Here is a 27,862-nt window from a genome sequence, read left to right on the forward strand (position 1 = left end):
TGACGAGTCTCTGAGGTTGGGTAGGGGCATTCCCGTTGCACAGGTGAAGAGACTTGTGCGTGTGGAGGGGGGATTTAAGTAACTGCTGGGAACTGGGCCGTGTGGGTGGCTCAGTGGGTTAAGCATCTTCTCCCTCTCCCTCTGCCCCTCCCTGTTTGTGTGCGTGTGCGCGCACACGCTCGATCTCTTGACAAAATCTTTAAAAATAAATAAAATTTAAAGAACTGTTGGGGACAATTACTGGTGATCCCTAGTGCTAGCTCGCACACACAAGATCTTTCTTTAAGGACTCAAAAATGATAGTAGTCGTGGTCTCCTCCTGATTTAGTAAATTGTAGAAAATTAGAAACAATACCAAAGTTTAAAAAAACAAATATCACCGAAAATATCACCTAAAAACAAATAATCCCACTGCTTATAGAAAATATCTGTTTTGGAGTACTTCTCTCTGGCCATTTGTGATTGTTACTTAATGTTCTGGTGGATATGTAAATAGGTACTGTTGTGTTTCTATTCTGTTCTCTTCTGGGTGGCAGGAGAGCGTGGCAGTTCCAAACCTGGCTCCTGGAGCTGGGCCACGTACCAGCTTTGTGACCCTTGATGAGCTCCGTAACTTCTCTGCACCCTGGTCCTCACGTCTATGAAGTAGGATTAGAAGTGGAAGCTATTTTACTTTTTTTTTTTTTAAGATTTTATTTATTTGTTTGGCAGACAGAGATCACAAGTAGGCAAAGAGGCAGGCAGAGAGAGAGAGAGAGAGAGAGAGAGGAGGAAGCAGGCTCCCCGCTGAGCAGAGAGCATGATGTGGGGCTTGATCCCAGGACCCTGAGATCATGACCCGAGCCGAAGGCGGAGGCTTAACCCACTGAGCCTCCCAGGTGCCCCATGAAGTGGAAGCTATTTTAGAAGCCTGTTAGGAGGCTCGAATGAATTAACACTAAGCACTTAGAACGGTGTCTGGCACACTGTAATCCTTCAGTAGAACTGTGGTTAAAATCATGATTACTGTTTTTATATATCCTTAGGTTTCCTTTATAAACCTGACTTTAGCTGTTTCCTAAGACATTGCGTAGACCTAGGATGGCTCACATTGAAGACTTGCTGCTGCCTTCATTATCTCGAGTGTGCTTGAGTGAGCTCGTGCTCAGAACAAGGTCCCATGTCCCGGCGTCTCCAATCTGAGACCAGATGCAGGACACTGAAGGATCCCCTCCCTCTTTCCTTGGCTCCAGGGTCAGATCTGATTCACGTCCTGTTAGACCAGGGCATTTCTTTTTCTTGGCTGTCATCAGAATTTCCAAGCCTCAAGACCCCACTTTGCTTTCTTACCCAGGTTCCGGCCCTGTAAAGTGTGGCCTTGTAGTCCTGCTCAGTGACACACAAGCGTACTTTGTGCCTGTCGGCCGTGCCTCAACTCCAGGGTCAGGAGGTGTGTGAGGCGGGGGAGCTCTTGGGGTTTCATCTGCAAATGAGAACCACATGGCCAGCTGCTCGGGTCAAATGGAAGCCAGATGGGGAAGGTGAGCAGGGGCCCTCGGGCGGCCTGGAACAGCATTTGAGTGTCCTGGCATCTCGGCTCGTTGGGGGCTTGTTTGCAACCCAGCATCTGTCCGGGGGCAGGGTTCTCCCACCCGGGCCATGGCCAGCCCGGAGGATGTGACCCCGAACCGAGAGAGGTGACACGAGGTCAAAGCAGATGGAAGAAGAGGAGCAGGTGGCTAAGCGGCCATCGGGCTGGAGACTGTTGCTGTCAGCCTTGGGGGGTGCGGCAGGGAAAGTAAATTGCAAAGTTAATGGACTCCACATGGCACACGGCAGGAGAGATTTTTGGATGAGAGCAAGTCCAGTGATTAAGCTGAGAGACACTGCAGACGGTCCCCCCAGGAAATGTATTGGCCAAGTGACAACTTGCTGCAGGCAATGGGGTAAAGGTGGTCTGGCCTCCAGGCCACGTCTCCTGCGAATCCTTTGTAGCTGAGTGAGGGGAGAAAGCACTTACGGAGGTGAGGGACGGCACAGCACTTTGCATCGTCCTTTGGTCCCAGTTGCCACCGGGATTCAGTTCGTGGTTGAGAGAGGAAACAAGGGGGCAGTTTTTACCTCTGGGCCTTGTGGGTTAAGGAGGTTGCCAGGGTGGCAAGTGATGTGTTCATTTCAGTGTCTAAACATTCGTATTTGGGGGCAGAAAGAGTAGAAAAATATTAACTAGCTACCCTAATGGGAGGAGGGCGGAGAGGCAGTAAGCCGGTTGGGACCGATTTACAGCGAGGAGTAGCAGTTCTGACTCACAAAGGAAAAGTCCCATCGGAGATAGAAAGAGCCAGGAGAGAAGGGTGTTCTGGATGTTTGCTTTCGCCTTTAGAGCTGCCCCAGCATGGCGCCGTTCCCTGCCGGCCGCACGGCTTGCTGATGAGACCACGGGCCGCAGCCCTAGGTTTCTGCTCCATTACTTAGAGATTCCTCGGGTTCCCGTGTCTGTAGCCCCAGGCCCCTCAACACTGGATTGGCTGGCCAGTTGGCTGTCTTTCTCTAAAAGAAAAGCCCACCCACACCATGCCTGGGAGGCCCCCGTGGGCCCGCCCCGTGGTCCTAGAGTCTGCCCAGCTGCCTCTGGTAGCCCTGTCTCCACCCCTTCCTCCCCACATTGGAGAAGGCTCGTGGGAAGTGACCGAGGCCTGATCAGAGCACGATCATCACACCTGTTCGGATTCTGAGCCGTAAAATGAACTTCGTGCCTTAACTACAGTTACCTGAACTTGGCTTAGGTGGCACCAGCTTGCCAAGTGGCACAGCGCTCCGCTTGAGGTCGCCAAGCAGAGGAGTGGAGGGCCTGTGAGCTCCTGGGGCTGTGTTGACCTGGGCCCCTGAGCTGTGTCCGGTCCCGCCAGTTCTCAGCTGAACTCTGTCTGGACTGCTCTGCCGCTGACCTTGGGAAGGCATCCCGGGCCGTGTCTCTTCAGGGAACCTGCCAGCTCAAATCATGTCGCTAGACTGCTGTGTCTGCAGAACACTGTTGGGAAGGCACGAAGCTCTTGTGGCTCCAGCTTCCTTGTAGGCGGTATCTGGCTCCCGATACACAAGGATGAGGCCTGTGGAGTGACCCTGTGGAGCCTGAGGTTTAAATTCGTTGTATTTTTCTCTCCCGCTTGAAGGCAAAGCAGCAACAACCACAAAATCCTTATTTCTCAAAGGGTGATGAAAGTTTTACATGCTCCTAGCAGAGGTTCTTCACAGTGAGGGCTGGGGGAGGTGGGACATCTCCTGGGGTCCCACTGTGATCTGGAGTGTGATGGTTGTCATTCTTTGGTGGGGTTGTCATTTGGGAAAGCAGAGGCAGCATTAGAATTTTAGGTCTGGGGAATAAAGCCTAGTTTCTACACAGTAGTAGTCCCTAGCAGGTAAAGTTAATGAAATTCACTTGGCAGGTAGATATGGATGTTTTAGAGATGAAGGAATGCCTCTATAAAAGATTTGGAAAGTTCAGAAGAACAGGTAAAAGGAGAAAAAGAATACTTAATTTCCCTATCCAGAGAAAAACACTATTAACATCTTTATATATTGTTTCTCTCCGGGATTTTGGCATTTTTTTCCTTAGTTGGGATTAAATATTTATATCCAGCTGTACTAACTTAACATAAAATACATCATTTCCCCATGTTTTAAAGGACTTTCTCTGCAAACATTGTGATGGTTGCAGACTGCTTGATCATTTGCCCATTGTTGGGAGGCTGTTTCCAGTTTTTTGCACCCTAACTAGTGGGCATCTTTGTGCGTGATTTGAGTGATTTCTTTAGGGTAGATTTTCCTAGAAGGGAACAAACACTTTAAAAACTCTTGACACATAATTTTCAAGTACTTTCTAAGAGACTTGTTCCCATTTCCACCCTCTCTGGCACCCAGCTTGCTCGTCTGGTCTGCAGTCCTTGTGCCTTTCCCGTAACGTCCGCTCCTCCGCTCACCTTGTCTTCCACGTGGCGGGTTGTCCTGTTACTCTCTTCACTTTCGAGTACTTCCAGGGAGTCACATCTTGTCAGGGCAACTTTCACGTCTCTGTTGGACGCGAGCAGCCTTCTCGGTTTTTCTATGCACAGCACATCCTGAACCTCTGGTGGGCCTGTGCTCCCATCTCCGCTGCCACCTGTGGGTAAGGGTGAGCCAGGCAGTCCGGCCCAAGCCTCCTGAATGGCTTCTCGGGGCCGGTTCTTCGCTGCACCCTGTGCACAGGGGGATGACCTCTCGCGCCCCCCGCCCCAGCAACTCTCGCCCATCATCTCCGGGGCCTCTGTGTGCGAGAGGTTTGTCCAGTGATTCCTGAGAGAGCCGCCAGCCTCCTCTGCTCCTGCCACAGGGTCTTGGCAGACGCTCGAGAGGAACGGGTTGCGAAGCGGTGGGCTTTTCCTGCCCTCTTCCAGCAGAGGTGGGCCAGGGGGAGTGCTGAGCCCCGCAAGGCCGTTGGCGCCTCCAGATGTGCCGCTGTTGAGTTTCGGGGTTTTGCAGCTGCTTTATGGAGGTATAGTGTGCATACCCTAAATCTCCCTGTGTCTGAGTGTACGACTCAATCTTGTACATTTTTTAGCAAATTTACAGAGTTGCAGAGCTGTCACCACAATCCAATTTAACAACATTTCTATCACACCCAGAAAGATCCCTTGCCCCCATTTGTGGTTACTCCCCGTCCCCCCTCCTGCCCCAGGCGAACCACTAATCTTTCCTCCTTTTTGGACATTTCATATATATGGAATCATATGGATTGCTTTCTGGGGAAATTACTGGATTCTTGAAGTAATGCTTGTTGGAAAACATCTGGAAAAATGGAAGTCCCTTGATTAGTCTTAGTTGTCTTTGGGGAGCGATGTCCTCTGGGTAGTGGGATCGTAGGGGGGCATTGCGCTTTCTGTAATGCTTGAATTTTTTAGAGAGAGCCTGTATCCATTTACATTGAGAAGGTGGGGGGAAGGGACAAAAAGCACATATTTCAATTGTGGAAGATGCAAAAAAAGTATATAGAGGATGAAAAACTAACAGTCATAAGAATTCTCCCCTTAGGGATAAAGCTGCTTTTACTTTGGTGTGGGTTCCCCCCCCCCCCACCCAAGTCTTCTCTGAGCATATTTTTAAAATTGAGCTCCCATATTTTAAATTTTGTGTTGTGGTTGTCCGCACTGGTGTCACAGGATCCCTTTTCCCACCTAACTGAAAACACCCTTGCAAACTTCTTGATCGTGTAGTGGCTCTTTTTATGATTCACCATAATTTAAGTGCAGTGAGCACTAAGGTCTCCGTTTTCCTTTTTGCTACTGTAAATAATGTGGAATGAATGACTGTGTAAAAGCTTTGTGTCAGACCATTGCAAAATCCCTGGGAAGGGGGTTCGCACCAAAAAACAAATGTTTTTCTCCCAGTTTGTAGCTGTTTTTGCAAAATTGCTTTCTAGATATCTTCTCTGCTTTTCACCTACTCCTTGTAATTATTTATTTGGCTCTAGGGGTGGGTTTAGATCTCCAGGAGACGGCCCCTTTACGTCAGGTTGGGGTGCGAGGTGGCCAATGGCGGGGGGGGGGGGGGGGGAGGAATGTGAATGGAAAAGCCAAACCAGGGCCTCTGGAGATGGCAGGGCCCTTGGGAGCCAGATGTAGTTTATCTTAACAAAATCTTGTGTTTATAATCCAGATAGGGCTGGGGCACCTAGTGTTTTCTGTAAATAATTCCCTTTTGTTCATCTTTAGTTTTCAGCAAAGGTTTGTTTGTACATATGGGTGAGAAAATATCTTAGTTGTTTTAAGGGGGTCAGTCCAAAGAGATTTTTGGCCTGTTCAAGCCAGAGTTGCCCAGGGCTGGTGTGGGTGGCAGTGCATGGAAACCGTCTGTGAGGGCAGCTCTGGGAGCATGCAGACTCCCCGAGAGGCAGAATCTGGGATGTTTGGGGATGGGAGGGGTCTCTGAGCCCACCAGCTATCTTATGCACACTGTTTCCCTGGGTAGAGGGTCCTCGTTGAGGCGTGGCACCGTGAGTGCCCCAGAGGGACTGGTGTCTTCCTTAACAAGGGACACCCACGCTGCAGCCCTTGCATCTGGGCTGCGTGATCTTGGTCACCGGTGACCCAGCCTTTCTCCACCACTCACATTCACAATTGAGTTCTTGTTTGAATTTGGGCTCCTAGAGTTTTTAAAGGAGCCACAGACCCAAAATTGCCCCAGGCCACCTTCTATGTGTCTCCCACCCTGAGTCTGGTGATGTTGATGAGGTTCTGTTATACCATGTCCTGTTTATTTTAAAATAAGGAATCGACTTTTAAAAAATCCTTTTATGAAAGTAAGATGTACTCGTCATATAAAAAGACACACTTATTAGTGCCTTTTCAGTCCTTCAAGCGCCTGGGCTCCTCTTGCTCCTTCCTCGGGGGAGGGGGCGCATCCCTGGCCTAAATGCAAGTGGGAGAAAGTTGCAGGATACCCTGTCAGCAGGCCTTGAAGCCTGCAAGAGCCTGGCTTAGTCGGCAGCTGGGGCTTAACGCACATTGGTGTTGCCTGATAGAAATTTGTGTTTAAACACACACACACACACACACACACACACACACACACACTTTTTATTATGGAAAATTTCAAGCATGTAATGTAATGAACCTCCTCCATCCTACCTGTCGCCCTGGCCACTGTTGTATCCTCTGTGCCCACCCACTCCACCCTCCTGTAGCTTAAATTAGTTCAAATCAGATCCTCTGGTTTAATGAGCAATCTGGGCAACCATTCTGAGAACAGAATTTTCCTACACTCTGTCCTGAAGTCTGAGCAAGGAGTGAATGATTGCTGGCTTTTTTTTTTTTTTTTTTTTTTAATTTTTTCATTTTTAACCCCCCCCCCCTTTTTTAAATTTAAAAACTCTACCTTTTGGGATGCCTGGGATTAGGCTCCTTGCTCAGCGGGGAGCCTGCTTCTCTCTCTGCATGCAGCTCCCACTGCTTGTGCACGTGCTCTCTCTCTCTCTCTCTCTCTCACTTGCTCTCTCACTAATAAATAGTATCTTAAAAAATAATAAAATAAACTCTAGCTTTTTTGGTGATGAAAAAAATGCATGCCCCTTATAATTGCAAATCACTGAATTTACAAAGATAATAAAGCCCCACCCCCCTCCCCCAACAGGGCCCCATGTGGAGAGAGCCACTGTGATGGTTTTAGAGGGCCCCTGTGCAGGCCTTGCTGTGCTCTTACATGTGAGGCTGCCACCTCCTTTGCCTTCTGCTCTGGGGCCCCGGTCAAGCCACCCCTCACCCGGATCCCCGCTGCCTCTGACCCTTTGGAGCCTGGGGAGGGTCCGAAGTCAGTAGTTCTGGAGTTCTGAGTTCTGATGTGTGGGGCAGGAGGGGTGAGCACACCCATCACCGTGATGGGTGCCCACCAAAAGGAGTTAAATGACTGGGCTGCCCCCCACTCCCGCTGGGTGCACAGAGCCTTCCGCTTCTGCCTTGAACCCTGCCTCTCCCTGGCTGGCCGGGTCACAAAACCGAGCCCCACAGGAAGTGGAGTGCTTCCGTGCACCTCCCATATGCCCTCTACTTCCAAGATAAGTCCCCAGGCAGATGAACTCTTGTGTGCCGTGTGTCCCTGCCCTCTGAATGTGGGGGAGGGGGGACACGGCCGCAGGAAACCGAGAAGGTGCGTGGCGAAGTACCTGGGATTCAGTGTTTTAGAGTTTCCAAACCTGCTTATGTTACGTATATTTTTAAAATGCGTTAGCTCTTCTTTGAAAGCGTGGTTTTTAATGTAATAGCCTGTAAGAATGGTCGTGTAAGGGGGACCCAGAGTAGAGTTGGGCGCAGTAACACCTGTTGGGATGTTCATTCTGAGTCCCTCTGCCGAGGGGACTGCACCGTGGATGTCTGTGGACTTTTCCTCCGTACAGTGTTCGTTGGTGTAAGAACCACACATCCTGGCTTCGTGGCAGCTTGGATCCAGTGGTCGCCATCCAGGACAGCCGGCCCTGGGCTGGGCTGGGGTTTGCCCTTCACTGCAAGGGCGGTTGGACTGAGTGGCCAGGGTTGGATTTCAGGAGAAGTTCTTTTACGTGGATGTAAAAGAACAAATTATTTTTACATCATCTCTCCCAGCCTCTCTTTCTAAGACGTAGTCACGACAAACCATCCATCCTTTATTAAAGCGTTTCATGGATGATTGTACCTCCAAGTACTTCCGAAATGGCTTAATGGATTTGTCAGTAATGGGTGATTTTTACTTCAGCTGTGGGGACAGTTGGGAGCCACCCCTGCCTGGGCCTGTCGTGCTCTCTCCTGGCTGGCCCAGGCTGTGACAGCCGCTGGAGAGGCTGCTGAAGTGTTCGTGGTGAGACCTTGACCCCCTCAGCCAGCCAGTGAACAAGGCAGTACAGCCGCGCCAGGTGCTGCGTCTGATGGGACTAAGATCTGGAGCGAGTGGGGCACAGTACACCCTCCGCAGTGCCGCTGACCCTGGGGGCGCTGGATGGAGGGGGCGGGCTGCTCTGTGGGGAGGATGCAGGCCCGTGAGGGCCCGGCTTCAGGCATTTGGAGGGACATCGTGTGGCCCAGACCTGGTATGACTTGGGCCTGTCCTGGGGGTGGCGGGCAGGCCCCTGGGTGGGTAGAAATTGCAGGCGGAAGAGCTGCTGTGTGCAAACAAGCTGCTCTGGGACGATCCGGCAGGGGCTTCAGGGCCCAGAGCCGAGGGGGCTTGGCTGGTGTGGGGGGACTCTAGGCTCACTAAACCTCTGACCTTCTGGATTCTTTAAGATCGACAGACCTTTAACTCAAAGACTTCACTGGTTGATGCCATCTTTTCCCACATGAATACAGATGTGGGTAGTTTCAGCATATGGGAAAGAGATTGTCTAAGGTTAGTTTCATAACTTTTATTCCTTTGGAGAAGGGCGGTTTCTTGCTTTATCTCACTTCTCCCATGTGGGAGTTTTGGGGATACCTTCCAGGAGACGTGTTGTTTCCCACCTCCGATGCCCTACCTCGAGGCCAGAAGACCTCTTTCCCACAGGACCTTCTTACCTGGGATGTGCCACTGTGTCCCCTGTCTCTTTGGACTCTGGTGGTCTTGGGCAGAACCTGCTGATTTTTACGTCCCTGGAGAATTCATCCTGGCTGCGGAGTCCATCGGTTTCCCGTCCTTCATTAGAAGCGGTTTTAACCCCTGCCCCCTTGCTCTAAATTTAATCTTTTTCTGAGAATCAGCTAAGCCGTTTTCCCCAGTTGGGGGAGACCCCAGCATTGACCAACGGCCTGCAGTTGGTTAAAAGGGAAACTGTGAGAAAGCGAGTGGGCAGTTCTTGCTAATGACCTTGAAGGCTGCTGAGGGCAGCCTTGGTGGAGAGTTGGGCAGACATCCATGTTACTACCTTCTCTGAACAACACGCTGTGCTCGAGAGCTGACATCTTCTGTGGCTCCTTCTTGTGCTGAGTCTCACTAGCGAAGGACACAGGAAAATGGAAAAGGGAGCACAGCTCTGGGTCTGGGTCCTTGTTGCAAACATAAGCTTGGGTGAGTCCTGTGCACTCTCTGGCCTTCAGCTCCCCGGAGAGCCGTGGGGAGCGTTGATGGTCACTTTTCCGGAGGACTTGGGGGGCCACTTGGCACTGAGACGCCTGGGAAGGTCTCTCTTCACTCAGCATGCTCTGGGTTTCCTTAATCTTACTTCCTAATTGAATTTTCTCATTCAAACCTGCTTTCCCGCGGCTGTCAGGCACCACGGTACTTTTGAGGTGGTAGAAACACGGCCGGCTCTCTATGTTTTATTCTTTTCTCCCAACCTGATTGAGGAGTAATTGCAGTGCGCTAGTTGGCACGTAGTTCAAGTGGACAGTTTGATCGTTGCTGTTTTGTGATAACACGGAACAGCTGCCTCCCCGCGCTTGCCTTCCTCCCGTGTCCGATCCTGCACTCCAGAGCTTTCCAGAAACCTCTTAGGAAGCAGGGATTCCAGCTGGCAGAGCCGTAACAAGTGTTTCCATAAGCATTCCCACGATCCTTTAAGTGAGGAGCGTGACCTCGGAACCATGTGCCCATTCCCCTCCCCCCACGGAGGAGGAGGCGGGAGGTAAGAACAATACTGGGATGGCTGGGATGGCTGTGCTCCCCGTCTGGGGCACAGCCGGGAAGCTGAGCCATCGTAGGCCATCCAAACACTGCCGTTCTCCTGGGATTCCAGGGTCAGGAGGGGAGAGTGAATGGATTTCTACCTTCACGTTAGAGCGGAGAGAACTCAGAGAACTTGCAGAACAGCCCCCTCTGCTTTTCCAAGCTCTCCTACAGTGCCTCCCGTTGGTTGTGGGCGCAGAACAACACAGTTGGCAAACGAGGGGCGCCTAGGTGGCTCCCGCGGTTAAGCATCCGACTCTTGGTCTCAGCTCAGGTCTCCCTCTCAGGGTTGTGAGTTCAGACTCAGCGTTGGGCTCTTCTTACTTGAAAAGAAAAAAATTGGCAACTAAAGCAAAGATGCTTTCTGTTTGTGTTACGAAGCCCTTGCACCAGTGCGTTTTTAGCTTGCTTTGCTGAGCCCCTGGTGAACCATTCCTCAGTTTCCCTCAGCTGGTGGGAAGGGTGTCTTGCTGTGACAGTGCCTGGACTGAGTTCCCCTGCCCGTTGGGTTGAGTTCCTAATCACTTCTACAGTGGTGGAGATCGTCCATCTGTGTCAGGTTTCCGTAAGCCCGAGCCGAAGGGACAGGCGAAGGGCAGGCGGTGACTGATGTTACCGTTTATTTTATTAGAATTAGTGAGCACCCCAGTGGAAACCTTCTTTCGGTAGGTGTGCTTCCTGGGCCTTGGGGGCATGCCTTGGGCTGTGACTCTCATCTTTATCTGCAGGTGAGGAAGAGGCCGGGCGGACTAGAGGTGGGGAGGGGAGCTACACCCCGGCCCGTGAGTTGGTCAGCGCCCTGTCCTCCTCTTGCTCCCTCCCCTGCTCTGGGAAGCAGGATGTGAGGTGAGGGCCTTTGGCCTGAGCCACAGTGACATTTCTTTTCTTCCCTTCTTTTTTTTTTTTTTTTTTTTTTTTTTTTGAGATTTTATTTATTTTTTTAAGATTTTATTTATTTATTTGACAGATCACAAGCAGGGGAGCAGCAGGCAGAGGGAGAGGGAGAAGCAGGCTTCCTGCCAAGCAGGGAGCCCAATGTGGGGCTCGATTCCAGGACCCCAGGACCATGACCTGAGCCGAAGGCAGACACTTAACGACTGAGCCACCCAGGCGACCCCACAGTGACATTTCTTATATTCATGAAGCCCTTACTGACTTCATTACTTTAGGGCTCTTATGATAAGACTCTTTACCTTTTTTTTTTTTTTAAAGATTTTATTTATTTATTAGATAGTGAAAGAGACACCAGCAGCAGGGACAGAGGGAGAAGCAGGTTCCCCACTGAGCAGAGAGCCCAATGTGAGACTCGATCCCAGGACCCTGGGATCATGACCCGAGCCGAAGGCAGATGCCCAACTGACTGAGCCACCCAGGTGCCCCAAGACTCTTTACTTTTAAGGAAAGCTCGCAGTGGATTTATACATCTGGATGAGAAACAGCTTTACCATGGGATGGGAAGACCCTGTTCTGAGAAATCGAGCCTTTGTGTTCATAAAGAACTGTCCTCTAAGCCATCCTTGGGTTGCCACGTCATGGAGTTCTGTGCTGAATTAGCATCAAGCCTAGGCCAGCCCTGCTCCGAAGGGATGGGGAGGCCACAGGGCTGTGCAGGCAGAGCCCTCTCCAGTGCTAACAGTCACCACCATGCCCGAGGAGCCCAAAGTCCAGCACTGTGTTCTCTAGAGGTTGGCAGAAGACCAGAGAGCCCTTGATTTTTCAAATTTTAGATGATATCATTTTATTTTTTTCCCCCTTTCTCTTCTCTCTTGATTAACCTGTAAAGTTTCTGGAGCAGTGACTACATCCCACGTATGTGCTAAGTGCTGTATACAGAATCCCCAAACTTGATCCTTCAGATAACAGTACAAAGGACGTGCCGGTACTACCCCTCCTGTCATAGCTTGGGAAACCTGAGGTCCAGGACAGTTTGGTAGCTTGTCCAGGGTCACACAGCTGGAATCTGATGCACCCAGGATTTGAATGCAGACCACCCCCCCCAAACCTGTATCCTCACCTGGAGTGCGAGACTGCCTCCCTCCCTTGCCGCCCAGCTGGCCAAAGGGGATGCGGAATGACCACTCCTCTTCCTTTGGAGACTTGGGAACCAGGAGGTGGCAGGAGTCCTTAGGACACAGAGCACGGGGGCGGCCGGTGCGTGACTGCTGAACAGCCCGGGGAGGTGCTTGGGCACGCCAGCTTTGGGGTCGGGGGGACCTGTCTTTGAACCCCTGCTTCAGCACACTCATGCATGTAACGCTCGCTGGGGCACGGTCTCCACGTCTGATAGGAATGCTAGTCGTGACCTTCCAGGAGTGTGTGTTCAGATCCAGTGAGATCTTGGCATAGAATCGCTTAGAACAATACCTTAATGCATTTTAGCCTTTACTGTGAACGCATTTGAAGTCCACGGTCCGAGCCCACCGCGGTGTAACTGCTTGGTGGAGACCGGTGGTTGCCTCTAGTGGTTGTGTTTGTGGGCACTGGAGGTGGTCAGCACGACCGCACCCACTGTTGGGGCTTAGTAGTTCCTGGTTGCAAGATTCTTGGATCTGGAAGCTGCTGCTTCCCTTCCTTTCATTCTTTCTGCTCGTTGAGGCATGGTCAGCTCCTTACTCACCCACCGAGTTTCTTGAGGCGAGAGCCCCGATCATTCAGTTAAGGGTGGAAGGGAAAGATTTGAGCTTATGAAAATGTCCTGGTGGCGAGAGAGACACCAGCTCTAAAGAGACATGTGTGTTGATGGAGGAGTAGTTTTCACTCCTACAGATCACTTTCGTCTAGCCCAGAAGAACCAAAAAGAAGTGGCCTGGCCCTGATGTGATTTTCACGCTCTTGTTCCAGGCGACCCGCTTGGAAGCACGTGTTTTAATTCCACTTAGGAATGTTTGGTTCCCCTGCACTCTGGAACTAAATGCTGTGTAAGAGGTTGGGGATGGTATCTTTCTTGGTATAAATCTCAGGAGCCATGCTCCTTTCTTTTCAGCTACTTCTGCAGGCGGCCCTTTAAAACAGTACTGCAAGGTAGGTACTAGTGATACTCCCATTTAGCCTGTGAAGCACTTGAAGCCCAGGGAGGAAGGACTTGCTCAGCTCCATTTTGCTCGGAAGAGGCGGGTGAAAGATTGATAGTCTCATCTGTCTGTCTTCCAAGGTCCTTTGCCCACCACCGACTGGCAAGGTGGTCTGTTGTAGGTCTTAGATATTGAAGCCAGAAGGCCCTCGTTTTTAGGCATCTCTCTGCTTAGCTTGTCCTGACAGCCAGAAGGGAGGAGCTTTAAGACCGGTCCTCGGCTAGATTTGCAAACGTGTCACAGGTTGGTAGTGTGTCGTCATGAAAGCACACGAAAGCTTTGGCAATGTGTTGGGAGTGCCAGGGGGCCGGTCATTTTGGTGCAGGACTCTGTTGTACTATGTCATGGCTATGGTGGACCTGCAGAGGCTGATAGCCCTAAGAAGGAGCTGCCCTTGAGTTGCACAGGACAAGCAGAGGTTGGAGAGCCTTCCGTGTTTATTCATATCTGGAACAGGGCGTCGGGATCCCAGGAAAGAAGTGGGCCAAGTGCTTTGCTTTATGGGTAAGCGTTGTGTTCGTCTTTTCCTCAAGCCTCCCTTTGGCCATAAGTCAGAAGGCTGCACGGCCCCCTTTTAGATGAAATTCTTGGATCGATGGAGCCTTTGTTTTCTCCAGATCCTTTAAATCTTGCTTTGCCGTCAAGATTTGTCTGCTTGCAACATTACAGGTCAGACCCAAGGTCTCCCCCACACCTTTGGAAACCACGTACTTGCGTCATTGGTGTAAACCCATGGTGAATTGTTCACTTTCATCCAGGACATCTTATAAATCAGTGTGGGAGAAGGTTTATGTGAATTGGCTACTCCTTTAAAAATTATTTATTTATTTATTTATTTATTTGACAGACAGAGATCACAAGTAGGCACAGAGGCAGGCGTGTGGGCAGACGGGGGTGGGGGGGGAGGCAGGCTCCCTGCTGAGCAGAGAGCCCGATATGGGGCTCGATCCAAGGTTCCTGGGATCATGACCTGAGCCAAAGGCAGAGGCTTTAACCCACTGAGCCACCCAGGCATCCCTGAATTGGCTACTTCTGCTGTGAAAAAGGGAGTCTGCTTTTCTTAGCTTCTATCAGTGAACGTGTGGGTGATGTTTTTCCCAAACTTTTCTTTTTTTAATTCCTATTTGGAATACCGTGACATTCTGCTTTAATCATCTTCCACTTACACGAAAGGCTTCTTGAAGTTTTTGTGCCGTCGAGGTAGGAATGGACAGCGTGTATGACTTCCATGGAAGATGTCTCAGGATTGCCCCGAATTACGTGTCTAACTATTAGCCGACAAAGTGGAAGGATTAGAAGCTCATTACGTGACACCAGTCAGGAACGTGCAGAGGAAGCAGCTGTAGACATCTGCGAAGCATTAATGATCAGACGGTAGGTAATGGTGCACATCTTCCAAAAGGGTCCAAGAAACCACCAGCCAGAGGAACTGTCTGAAAAAGGTGTTAGTGTTTTCAAGAAATCCACCCATTGGTGATACACGTGTTTGTGAGAATCGAGTGTAATCCACGGTGACAGGAGATTGGCCCAGCCTGGGAGAAGAGACTCACCCTAACTGATTTTGTGAGCTGGTATGCCATCTCCAGAAGTCATTTGAAATTTTTTTTTTTTTTTTTTTTTTTTTTTTTTTTTAAGTTTGGGTTTTTTAACATTCTGTAGAGAGTGTTCAGTCCTGGGAGGCAGACAGGTGTGTGTGTGTGCTGTGTCTTTCTTTGTCATTCAGTGCTTGGGATCTGGGACCAGACACTTAACTTTTCTGAGACTTGGTTTACCATTTGCAAAACTGGGATGAGAGTACCCATCTCATGGAGCTGTGGTGAGGCTTTCCCAAACCCACACGTGAAGGGCCTGGTTCCTAGTATGCCCCTAAGTTTGGCTTCTTAGTGTTCTTGATAAAGAATGACTACTCTGGAAAATAAAATTATATGGACAATATAGAAGTGATCTTTAAAACAGCATCGTTCTAGGGCGCCTGGGTGGCTCAGTTGCTTAAGTGTCTGCCTTCACCTCAGGTCATGGTCTCAGGGTCATGGGATCAAGCCCCTCATTGGCCTGTCTGCTCAGTGGGGAGTCTGCTTCTCCCTCTTGATCAACAACGGGTGCGCTCTTTCTCTCAAATAAATAAAATCTATAAAAAATAAACACCATTGTTCTAATAACACAGAATTGTATTAAAAATAGTGGTTTTGGGGCGTCTGGGTGGCTCAGTCGTTAAGCATCTGCCTTCAGCTTAGGTCATGATTCCAGGATCCTGGGATCAAGCCCTACACTGGGCTCCCTGCTCAGCGGGAAGCCTGCTTCTCCCTCTCCCACTCCCCCTGCTTGTGTTCCTTCTCTCCCTGTGTCTCTCTCTGTCAAATAAATAAATAAAATCTTGGAAAAAAAAGTGGTTTTCGGGGGATATGAATCTATTCCCAGTCTTGAATTTTGATTTAGAATTACACTGTAAGCAGACAGCCCAAAACTGTATAATGAAGAGACTTGTTTCCTGGTCTTGGTTCATTTGCTTTTTAGTTATATAAGTCTGAGTTAGTTTTTTAAGTCTGGGCCTCAGTCTTTATCACTTTTAAAAGAAGTTGCTGATTAGATGGTTTCTAAGGCTCTCTCTAGCTAAACATCTCTTGGACTCTGCATTTTAAACAATCTGGAGAGGTAGAGGGAGGCACACCCAAGATAAAATGCTCCACTTCCCCCAGCTGGCTCGTTAGCAGGGCCAAGGGCAGGGCCAAGAGCAGTGCGTAGGAAATCTGGCAGACCGAGGTCCTGTCAGCTATCTTCCGACCTGGGGCGTTTCCCTGCGCAGACTGCCCCCGCCCCCGCTGTCTGTGGCAGTCTTCAAGAGCCCGCAGCCGCTACCTTGAGTGGACTGTGGATCAGGAGCGGGGTCAGTGCCTAGGACAGCTTGCTGGAGTATGGGCAGGGGGCAGGCTGCAGGAGGAGAGAAAGGCTTCTGCCTTGCAGGGGGGTGGCGGCACGCGGGCTGACCTGTGCTCCCTCCCCTGGCTGAGCGGGATCCTCTTTGCCATTTAGAAGGTGCTCCCACACTCGCGCCTCCTTCGGGACTCGATGGCTGATGCCTTGTTGAGAATTTTTGGCCGTCGCACCAAGTTTACCAATGAACTTCGATCCCTGCAGAGGAACCTTTCTGTGTTCTGCGGTTACAGGGTTTTGGACCGTAAACACTGAGTGGGTATCCAAAACCTTTTTTTTTAAACCCACGCTCCAGCAAGGCTACAGCTCCACCTGCTGAGCTGATTCGTTTGGGATCTCATCCTGAAGGGCGATGTGTAAGGGGGACGTCAGCGGGTGGCCCTTGGAGTATGTGACACAGAGCCTCTGTCGGGGTTGCTCAGTTTCGCTCTGGAATGAACATACGAGGGAGAGAGGCACTTGGAGATCGTCGCTGCTGGGTGGGGAGGCCAGGTCATCTGGGGAACTCTCTGAGGGCTGTCCCACTTGTTTGCTTTCAATGGCCTCGATGGGCCTGGGAACAGCAGTAAATGTAGAGAAGCTGAATTGGTGGAGATACTCCTTGGGGCTGTCCTGGCCAGAGGGCTTCAGGAAGAAAGCCGAACCCGGAGAGGATGGCACATAAGAAAGATCTTTTGGGGGTGAATATGGAATTTGATCCAGTCTTCCTGTCATTTGGCATGAGGGGAGCTGTGGGTCCCCTGTGCTCCCTCCGGAACAGGGGCGGGGGCACGTGTGGGGTGGGAGTTGCGGGTATCTGCCCTCCTTTGTTGGTGCTTCATGACTTGGAAACGGAAATAACACTCCGCCTGCCTTGCTCGAGACTCCTGGCAGCCTAAATGGAAAACCTGCGTCAAAGGAGCAACAAATCAGGGAGGAAAGGGCCCTTGAGCCCCCACAAACTTGTTGTGTAAAAGTCCTAGCAGATAAGCCATGTGCCTTGCCCTCGGGGAAGATTCCCCGCCCTTAGTAGAGGATGGGCTGCAGGGGGCCCTTGGGCCAAATGCGGTACCAGACACAGCGCCGCATCCCTCCCTGTCTCATGGTGTAGTGGGGCCTGTCCTCAGTCTCAAACACCAGGGCTCCGAGGGATTAAGCCATGACTGATGGAGCTCCACCCTGCAGGTGCAGTAGAAGAATAGGAATTTTTATTGTTATTAGAGCACTTCTGCGCCTTCAGAGTCTTAGACTTCTTTGGAAAACCCGTGGACCCCTAACCTAGGAAAACTGTGTGCATACACATGTACACACACACACACACACACACACACACACACACACCTACACCTTCATGCATGTAGACCTCTGCCTACATGCATACACACAACGCCCCTGCCTTCACACATACGCATACATACACACCCCTACCTTCTTACACACACACACACACATACACACGCCCCTCTACAAACTGTCCAGGTGCTCACGAACTATGGGGCAGTGACTGTACCCTGTTAAGAACCTGTGATTTTTTCCTTCCATCAAAGTTGGTTTGGTTTTGATTTTTTTTTAAAACAATAATAGGTTTCCAGTTTCCACATTCATAGTAGAATAGAAGCAGCGTATTAGATGGGGAAGTGTAGTGCAGAGAAATGTAAAAGCTAACATGGGGCCATGTTCGAGGAATAATTGTTGCTAATGGTGTCCCCCTACCAGGGAGAAACAGTGTAACTGTGTCCTCTGCTTTGTCCTCTTTGTAAGCACACGGACCCTGTAGAACACCTTAGAAGGTGTCCCATCTTTCAGGATTAAAACGGAGCTGGTACTCGGCTATCCCTGGAGGGGCTCCCCACTTCCCTGTGATCGAAGGAGGGGCGGCATGGCGGCAGTTCTCGTGTTGAGCAGGGGGGCAGCGTCCTTCTTTTCTGCTGCTTTGTCCTGGCGGCCTTCTTCAAGCTCCTTGAGGGCAGGGACCATGTCTGAGTACTCCAGCCCTGTGTCCCCAGTGCCTGCCCGTCACTCACACGGTTGCTCAGGGACTGAATGGAGTGAGGTAGGAAACATGTCAGTGTGAAGACAGCAGTTCACGTTCTGACTCTGTGACCTTGCCAGTCTTCCTCTGAACCATCTGTAAGGTGAGAGGGCAGGACTTCGGTGAACTCAGAAGGTCTGTCCTGGGACCCTAATAAATTTGTCTGAGAGCAGAGACTTGTAAAGGCACCGAGTTTCCAGAGTGATCAAGGTCACCTGGGCCCTGCCACCAAGTCATTGGCTGTAAGATGGTTACTTAGTGTACTTAGTTGTGTGGTTTTCCCCTCGGCTTTTAGAAAAGGATGTGGACCTGGCTGTGAGGAGGAGCCTAGACGGTGGAAGGGGCTTCATCTGCCACGTGGGCTTTCAATGTGGGTTTGGTTCACTCGACAGAGGGTACTGGACTTGTCTGTGGGAAGGAGAGGTCAGCCAGAGGGAATGCTAGTGTCTGTGTCTTGTGAGCTGGCTGGCTCCCTCTGTGCGGGGCCCTCGCTGCCCTGTCCCTCCTGGAAGAGTCAGCGGGGGGGGGCAGTCAGACAGCGGAAGAAACACTTTTCTTTTTGTTAACCCATATGGGCAGTTTTCCAGAGCGACCTGCAGATGGCTTGGGGGCTGCGCTGGCTGGTGACTCCCCGCGTCGCCCCCAGCACAACTCTTTCCTGAGCCACGTGGCAGAAGACAAGAGTCCGCTCTTCCGGAGTCGCTTGTCGGGTCACAGATTAGACAAGACGAGCCAGTGTTACGTCAGCCTCCGTAAATTTGTGGGAGATCACCCTGGGCTCCGGCACAGTTTACCTTTGTGCTGTCTGTGAAGTAAGAACTTGCTAAGCCTCTCGGGAATGCAAACGAGTGAAGGTCTCGATGAACTTGAGAACAGACTGGAAAGGCCTTGAAGCTTCAGGTCGTGGTTTCCGTATCGAGTGCGGATCTGCCTCAGCTGTTGCCGGAGCAGGCCAAGCAGGACTTGTGCTCAGAAATCCACGCAGGGCAGTTACTGGCTGTCTTTGACATTACAAACTGTGTTTTGAAAAGGGCACACGGAAACCATACACACACGCTAACGAGGCTTCAGCTGTCTTCTAGCAGGTGGTCCCTGCTAGAAAACGGAGCCCTCTCCAACTTCTTGGGCTTCCTCCCCTTTCCAGTAAGTACTCTCCTCCTGCCTGTCTGTCCTGCCTCTCAAAGGCCCCGACCCTTCCTTCCCTCTGGCTGCACTGTCCCCTGACAGTCACCAGAGACACCCTTCTGTTTCGGTTATTATTGCCAACGGACAGAACCACCCCCAAACCTAGTGACTTGAAACAACAGTAATCATTATGTCTGGTGCTTTTTTTTTTTTTTTTTAAGATTTTATTTATTTATTTGGCAGAGACCACAAGTAGGCAGAGAGGCAGGCAGAGAGAGAGGAGGAAGCAGGCTCCCCGCTGAGCAGAGAGCCCGATGGGGGCTCGATCCCAGGATCCTGGGATCATGACCTGAGCCGAAGGCAGAGGCCCTAACCCACTGAGCCACCCAGGTGCCTCTGTCTGGTGCTTTCTGTGGGTCAGAAATTGAGAAGGGCCTTGCTTGGGTGGTGGCTCTGGCTCAGGGTCTCAAGCTGTTGCAGTCAGACAGCTGAAGCTGGAAGAGGGGCATCTGGGGGGTTGGCTGCGAGTCTCATGGTCCCTTCTTGTGGCTTTTCTGTGTGGGCCTGGTTGGGCTTCCTTACAGCATGGCTGCCACTTGGGGCCCCAAGCCCGAGTGTTCAGCCAGCAAGGTGAGAAATGAATGGTCTTTTATGGCTTGGCCTCAGAAATCACACATCATCAGTTCTGCTATTCTCGGTCGATAGAAACAGTTGCCAGAGCTCTCCCATATCCAGGGAGGGGTACGTAGACCCCACTTCTCAGTGGGAAGAGTGTCAGAGTCACTCCTCGAAAAAGGAGCATGCTGGGTGAGAGCTCTCCTTATGGCCGTTTTGGGACAATGTAATCTGTGTAACCTTCTGAGACACACGGCTGTTCCTGTTCCTCTTCCAAGGAAGAATCTCCAGGGTCTCCCAGTCCCTCTGAAAAGGTAGATTTTAGGGCGCCTGGGTGGCTCAGTGGGTTAAGCCGCTGCCTTTGGCTCAGGTCACGATCTCGGGGTCCTGGGATCTAGTCCCGCGTCGGGCTCTCTGCTCAGCAGGGAGCCTGCTTCCCTCTCTCTCTCTCTCTCTCTGCCTGCCTCTCCATCTACTTGTGATCTCTCTCTGTCAAATGAATAAATAAAATCTTTAAAAAAAAAAAAAAAAGAAAAGGTAGATTTTAAAGTTGTCAAGGCCAGGGAACATGGCACGGAAGCCTTCCCTACAAAGGAGACCCAGCCGCCCGAAGACAGGAGGTCTTGGGCCTGGGCCCCACTGAGGAACCTGCTGCCCTCTGAGCCATCTGGGGGGGGAACCAGCCTGACCGTGGGCCCCTGGCGACAAGGCCCTGCTCCCCTCCCAGTGCCGCACCTTCCTCCTGTATGGGCCTCACTGTGCACGTTTATCCCACTGCAGCCGCAAGAGTGCGTGTGTGTGTGTGTGTGTGTGTGTGTGTGTGTGGACGCCTGTGTGCACGCACGTGGCCGATGACAGCCGACTCAGGAACCCTTCTCCTGAGAAATCTTTTGAGGTTTCCTACACCCCTTAGTATCCCCACTGTAACTTTGTTCGTTTTTTGTGGGTAGGTGTGTTCACTGTATTAGACTTTGAGTTTCTCACAGGTTGGGACAAGTCCTGTCCTTTCAGCCTCAGGGCTGAATAATTGTTTGATGAGGATTCCCAAATTGGTCTGTGCCCTTTTACTTCATTTAATAGGACCGGGTTTTAGTACCTGCACGTGATGGACAACACTGGCATGTGTCTGAGTTCCCTAGGAGATTTTTGAAGTGGTAGTGTTTCATTCAACTTATCATTCTGAAAAATTGTTCTGTTCTAGTCTGTATTAACAGTTATTTTATTTGTTGTAGGGTGATTGGAGCAGTTTGTGCTTTTTCTAGAAGTCATGTGAAAAACTAGCAGAAAGTAGAGCTTTTCCTATCTTGGTTCATATGCTTAAACACACACACACACACCCCCAAAACACCTAACTTGATCCCTAGAGCCCCACCAGCCTAAAGTGGGGTAACCGTCCCCTTCTTATTCTTTCATATCATAACAAAGACTGTTCCTTGATTTCCCCCCATACGAATGTTGACCGCAGCGGAAGTTCCTGAAGACCGGGATACTTTGTTCTATTCACCATTCAGCACCAAAAACGGTGCTTGTCACCTAGGCAGCACTCAGATCATGATTGAATGACTAATTGAATGGAGAGTGAACTCTGGAGAGGGAAGTGAAATGGGCCATTCTTTTCCTATTTACCTTTCAGCCTGGAAACCACCACCCGTGGGAGGTAGATCTGGCATAGCACACTCTCCAAAGGAAGGATCTAGGAGCAGTTCGGGGTTTGAAGGAACCATCCCGGGGAGAGTCCTTAGTCACGGGACGACTGCCCACACAATAAATAGAAAGCCAGTTAAGGACAGGAACCAGGGCGGGAACCCTACCCACCCCCACCCCCTCCATCACTGTCTCTCTGGGGTCACCCCGGGTGTTGCCCGTAGTTCCGGAGGATCTGTGTTTTCTTCACTCTCCAGTGCCCTACCCTGTCTGGACCCTTCGGGATGTGGGATGCTCACAGGTGAAGGGCTCCCGGCCACTCTAACTTCTTACGAGCTGTCATTAAGCTTCACCATGCTGCTTCACTTCTGGGAGGCGTTTAGTCATTGCCTAATTTAATGATAGATGTCCTTCGTCCTAGGAATTTTTTTTTTAAATATTTTATTTATTTATTTGACATAGAGAGAGAAGCAAGAGCGAGCACAGGCAGACAGAATGGCAGGTAGAGGCAGAGGGAGAAGCAGGCTCCCTGCCAAGCAAGGAGCCCGATGTGGGACTCGATCCCAGGACGCTGGGATCATGACCTGAGCCGAAGGCAGCCGCTTAACCAACTGAGCCACCCAGGCGTCCCTCGTCCTAGGAATTTATAATGAAACATTTCCGATTAGAATTCATTGGGATTAATGCAAAATAGGAGTTAGAACATTTTCAGTAGTGTTTTTTTTACTGCTCTTGAATAGATCCAGTTGGACAGACAATGGCTTTGGTGCCCTTGGGGATAAGGCTAAGCGCAGCATACTGGTTTGGGGCTGTGAGCAAGGCTCCTTGCAAGGGCGGACGCGGTTTCTTTCCATTCACTCTTCCCCAGCCGTGTTACAACGGGCTCTTCCTAGATAACACACTGCTCGATTTCTAGTTTATGTGCTCTGACATACATTCTGGGTGAAGATTTCAGTGTAGCTAAGTTTACGTCTGTCCGAATTTGTTTTTTGTCCTCAGGAAGATTACTAGTATCTAGTTGAGAATGTTTCTGAAGACCACAAGTTTTTAGGGGTTATGAGTGGTCTGTGACCTGGAATTATATAGAAGATGCTTCTGTGCATGTGTGGTTTTCTGGAGCTTTTGCTTTGATCAGAGTCTGGAAGTCTGCAGTCCCCCAAAATGATTGTTTTATTTCTATGTTTATTTTTTTAAAAGATCTGATTTTTTTTTTTTTTTTTTTTTTTTTTTTTTAAGTAATCTCTACACCCAGCATGGGGCTCGGATCCACAGCCCGGGATTGAGAGCTGCAGGCTCTACAGACTGGACCAGCCCCGCCCCCCCAAAATGAGTGTTTTATTTATTAGATTTTTTTAAAAGATTTTATTTATTTGAGAGAGCGAGCATGGGGCGGGCGGTGAAGGTCAGAGGGAGAAGCAGAGCCCCTGCTAAGCAGGGAGCCTGATGCGGAACTTGATCCCGAGACTCCAGGATCATGACCTGAGCTAAAGGCAGTCACTCAACCAACTGAGCCACCCAGGTGCCCTTATTAGATTTTACGTATGTATGTACACACTTATGTATGTATTTTAGAAAGAGCGAGAGCATGGGTGAGTAGGGGAGAGGGAGAGAGAGAGAATCCCAAGTAGACTCCCTGCTGAGCACGGAGCCCAGTGTGGGGCTCCATCTCAGGACCTTGATATCATGACCTAAAATCAGGAGTTGGATGCCTCACTGACTGAGCCACCCAGGCACCCCCCAAGTTAGTGTTTATTTTATTTTATTTTTTAAGATTTTATTTATTTATTTATTTGAGAGAGAGAGAGATCTCAAGTAGGCAGAGGGGCAGGTGGGGGCGTCGGGGAGGGGGAAGCAGGCCCCCGCTGAGCAGGGAGGCCGATGCGGGGCTCGATCCCAGGACCCCGGGACCATGACCTGAGCCGAAGGCAGAGGCTTAACCCACTGAGCCACCCAGGCGCCCCCCAAGTTAGTGTTTTAAATCAGAGTTTTCAAACTTGACTGTGGCGTTTGGGCCAGGTTGTCGGGGTCTGTCCTCTGCATTGTAGAATGTTAGAAGCATCCCAGGCCCTACCCGTTGGCTGCCAGTTAGCGCCGCCTCGCTGGGTGAGGACAACCAGAAAATACCCCATACATTGCCAAGTGTCTCCTGGGGTTTGTGGGGGAGGCAGAATCAGCCCCAGTTGAGAAACACTAATATGCATCTTTTTTTCAATAGATGTGATTATTTAGAGTAGTTTTTGGTTCATAGGAAAATCGAGCCGAAGGTGCAGAGAGTGCCCTTATCTTCCCTGCCCCCACCCCTGCATGGCCTTCCCCACACTGACACCTCATAATCACTCAGTCCTTAGTCTCCATTAGGTGTCGCTCCTGGTGTCCTACAGACCGTGGGTTTGGACAGATTCCTAATGAGGTATCCGCCGTTAGAGCAGCGCACAGAGCGGCGTCGCTGTCCTAACAGTCCTCCGTGCTGTGCTGGGCCTGTTCATCCCTCCTCCCCTTCAACCCCTGGCGACCGCAGATCTTCTGACCGTCTCCGTAGTTCACCTTTTCCCAAATGTCACACAGTTGGAATCCTGCAGTACGGAGCCTTGTCAGACCGGCTTCTTCCGCTGAGTCGTGTGCACTGAAGGTCCCTCCGCGCCTTTTCATGCTCCGTGGCTTCATTCTCCCCAGTGCTGGGGAATATTCCCGAGTCTGGATGGACCCCGGGTGGTTTATGCACTTACCCGCCGAAGGACATCTTGGTTGCTTCCAAGTCTTGGCGTTGTGAATAAAGCTCTTATAAACATTTGTGTGCCAGTTCTTGTGTGGAAATAAGTGTTCAGCTCCTTTGGGTAAATACCAGGGAGTGCAATCGCTGCATCGGATTGGTGAGACTGTTCAGTTTTTGTAAGAAACCGACACGGTGTCTTCAGAGGTGGTTGCGTACCGTTTTGCATTCCCACCCACTGCGAGTCTGAGTTCCCGTTGCTCCGCATCCTTGTCAGCAATCAAGGTTCTGGATTTTGGCCATTCTAATAGGTGTGTAATGGGATCTCATTGTTGCTTTAATTTGCGTTTCCCTGGTGACAAATGACGTGGAGCTTCTTTTCATATTCCTTACCATCTGTAAGTCTTCTTTAGTGAGGTGGATGTTTATGTCTTTGGCCCATTAGTTTATATCTCTTAACTTGTTTGGAGTCATTTAGGGTTTTCTCTTTGGGCACGGGCGTGGGGGTGTGGGGGTGTCCACAGCTAAGTTCATGGAGTTTGAGCACAGAGCGCCACTTGCCAGTTCACAGCAACAGGGAAGACTTCAGGGTGGGGTTGAGTGGGGCAAATGTTATAAATTATATATATGTATATTTTTTTCTTTTGGAAAAAGTTTTTAAAAGACTTAAAACCTGTATGTATTTATACACATACACAGAAAATACTTCCAAACACATAACTACTTTATATTAAAAATTTTACAGATATTTAATCATTGCAACAACCCTGTGGAACTAGATACTGTCCCCATTTTATGGATAAATGGAGGCTCGGAGAGGTTAAGAAATTTGCCTAAGGTTATAGTTGATGAATGGCAGAACTGGAAATTGAATATAAGTGTCTCCAGAGGCAACTCAGTATACCTGCGTTCTCAGCCCTTGCAGTGGTGTGAAAATGGCTTCCCGTGCCAGACCCATGTCACATGGCATTGGCTGGCATAGAAGGCATGGCACAGGCGGGGAATTCACGGTTGCTGGAATGTTGCACTGAACAGAACAAGTACTGCGCCATTCTGGGGGGAGTGAGTGAGAGTGTGGTCGTTTGTAGGATAGTAGTCACTTTGTTGTGAATCCCAGAGTAAATGGTCCCTGATAACCACCTTCAGCAGAGGGCAGGTTTGTTGTTGCTTTTTTATTTATTTATTTTTTTAAAGATTTTATTTACTTATTTGACAAGGAGAGATCACAAGTAGGCAGAGAGGCAGGCAGAGAGAGAGAGGGAAGCAGGCTCCCTGCTGAGCAGAAAGCCCGATGTGGGGCTTGATCCCAGGACCCTGAGATCATGACCTGAGCCAGAGGCAGTGGCTTAACCCACTGAGCCACCCAGGCGCCCCTGTTGTTGCTTTTTTAAAAACAGCCCGCTGTGTACGTCCAGTCAGTTTGCCTGGGAATGAAGTAGCCTCCAGTTAACTTGATGTGTTAGTTCTTTGGTGAAATACAAAGTGGGTCCTGTTTGTGGTTAATATCCCTGGAGTGTCGGCGGTCGTATTCGAAGGTCCGGTTTTGTTACAGTCATTCTCTCGCGTGCTGATTTAGGTCTTTTAAAAATCCTGAGATTGGTCTGGGCACAGATGCTGCCTCTGCTGGGCAGTGTCAGCTGCCCCGGTGGCCTCAACTCTTCTTCTTGGGGGACGTGCTGTGGTCTTCCCTGCTCTGCCTGGGCCACCTGGCTCACTTTTCTTGTCACACCTCCTGAGGTCTGCTTCTGAGCCGCAGCCCGCTGGGCTGAATTTACTCGCACTCTGCTCCCACTGGGCTCCACTCTACCTCCTCCCCGCCTCCGTTATTGATCACATGGATGACGAATGGCACGTGGTGGCTCTGAGTGCATATTTGCAGCTTGAATGTCCCATGAGGCGAATCTTGGGCGCACACAGTGTGTCTTTATCGTCCTGGGCCCCTCTGGCACCAGTGACCCCAGTTTGCCACGCTGGTCTGCTCTGCAGCTGGAGATGCCTCTTGACCGGAGGGGCTCCGGGTCTCAGTCGCCTTGGCAAGGGTCTGGCACCTGGGGATGTGTCCCAGACTTCAGCTGAATGACCGAAGCACTTTAGCCTTGGCATGTATCTTGCCACTTGTTCTTTGCCTGGCTTTGTCCCTGGCCTGGTGACATGACCTGCCTTGTAGGTCCAGGTTGCAGCAAAGTAGAAAGCCTGACTTGCTACCCGAGCATGCTCCCTTGCCGGGCGGTTTGGGAGGTAACAGAACACATTTGCATCTCCCGTGGCCCATTGACTTGGAACACGAGCACCGAGCGGGGCTTTGAGATGCGGGTGGAACTCCAGCCCATTTCCCACTTTGAGTATCTTTCAGACATCTCCACTTGAGATAGATCGAGCTGTCACAGAGCCTGTGTTCCCCCTCCCTGCCCCAGGAGATGTGTTGGAGAGCCCACTGCGGGCCTGCTTGCTGTTAGAATGCTCTGGGCAAGCTGAAACTACAAGGATGTTTCTTTTCCCCCCAGATTTTATTTACTTACTTGAGAGAGAGCAAGCACGAGCTGGGGGATGGGGAGGGCAAAGGGATGGGGGGAAGCGGGTTCCCCACTGATCAGGGAGCCCGATGTGGGGCTCGATTCCAGGACCCTGAGATTATGACTTCAGCCCAAGGTAGACGCTTAATCTTCTGAGCCACCCAGGTGCCCCAAGGGTGCTTTTTAAAAAGATTCCAGGTCTGCTTTTGGCAAAGTGATATAGACACTTTTGTTTTCTCTTTTCACAGAGTGACCAGCAGCTGGACTGTGCCTTGGACTTGATGAGGCGCCTGCCTCCACAGCAGATCGAGAAGAACCTCAGCGACCTGATCGACCTGGTATGAGCTTTGTGTTCATATGGTTTCGTCTGGGCTGTGGCTTGTAATCCGTTGCTTTTTCCATGCGGAGTTCCAAGCCCAGAAGAAGCCTTCCCCACCACCACCAAGCTCTGAGAGTCCTCCCTGCGTTGTCCCTCCGAGCCCGCTGGGTTAGTAAAGCCCGGGACAGGGGCTCGGAAGTTGATCACTGTCTGTCCCCGCGCCCCAGCTGCATGTTCTCAGGTTCTAGAAGCTTGCATTTCAGCACGGGGTGGGGGGAGGCCACACACACCCAGCAGGCATTCAGAAGTGCCTGGTGCCTGGCTTCCTTCGTTTCTTTGCTGTGGTGGAAGCTCCTCCAGCCAAGACAGTACAAAATCTACCCTGTTAAATACTTCAGGGGCTCCACTCCACTTTGGCCGGTGCAAAACCTAAAAGTCGACTGTCAAAGAGTTCATCACATCTGTTTTTAAAATACTTATCTTTTTTTTTAATTAGAGTGATTGGTCTCAAATGATACCTCAGTTTACCGGCACCTGACACTGTTTGAAACGGCTCAGAGTATTTGAGTAAAATCCAGAAGGCTATGGGAAATACTGAAAAGCAGTAACATAAACTAAAACCAGGCCCCAAGAGGGCAGCTGAGTCACTAGCTTATTTGGCCAGTGCGTTCGGGCTCTGGCCCGGGCTCCAGGTCCTCTGTTGTGCTCGCTGCACCCGTCTCCTGGGATGTGATGATGCGCCACCGGCCGTGGCTCGTCGACGAGGCGTCTTTTACAGGAACGGTTTTAAAACGTGTCTGTGTG

The 27,862-nt window shown here is 50.5% G+C and overlaps 1 protein-coding gene across 3 annotated transcripts in view; it reads left to right on the top strand.

Annotated features, from left to right (window-relative positions):
- The window catches only part of LOC111154622 (capping actin protein of muscle Z-line beta subunit), a 140,159-nt gene that overhangs the window by 44,149 nt on the left and 68,148 nt on the right, over positions 1–27,862 (top strand). For all 3 annotated transcript variants that reach the window (XM_022514349.1, XM_022514347.1, XM_022514348.1), the window contains exon 2: positions 26,988–27,077. In XM_022514349.1, the coding sequence (XP_022370057.1) occupies positions 26,988–27,077 (90 nt within the window). The remainder of the gene's footprint in view (positions 1–26,987; positions 27,078–27,862) is intronic.

The sequence above is a fragment of the Enhydra lutris genome, unplaced genomic scaffold (genome assembly GCF_002288905.1).
Source record: "Enhydra lutris kenyoni isolate GAN:26980312 unplaced genomic scaffold, ASM228890v2 scaffoldscaffold38, whole genome shotgun sequence".
NCBI classification, from domain to species: Eukaryota; Metazoa; Chordata; class Mammalia; order Carnivora; family Mustelidae; genus Enhydra; species Enhydra lutris.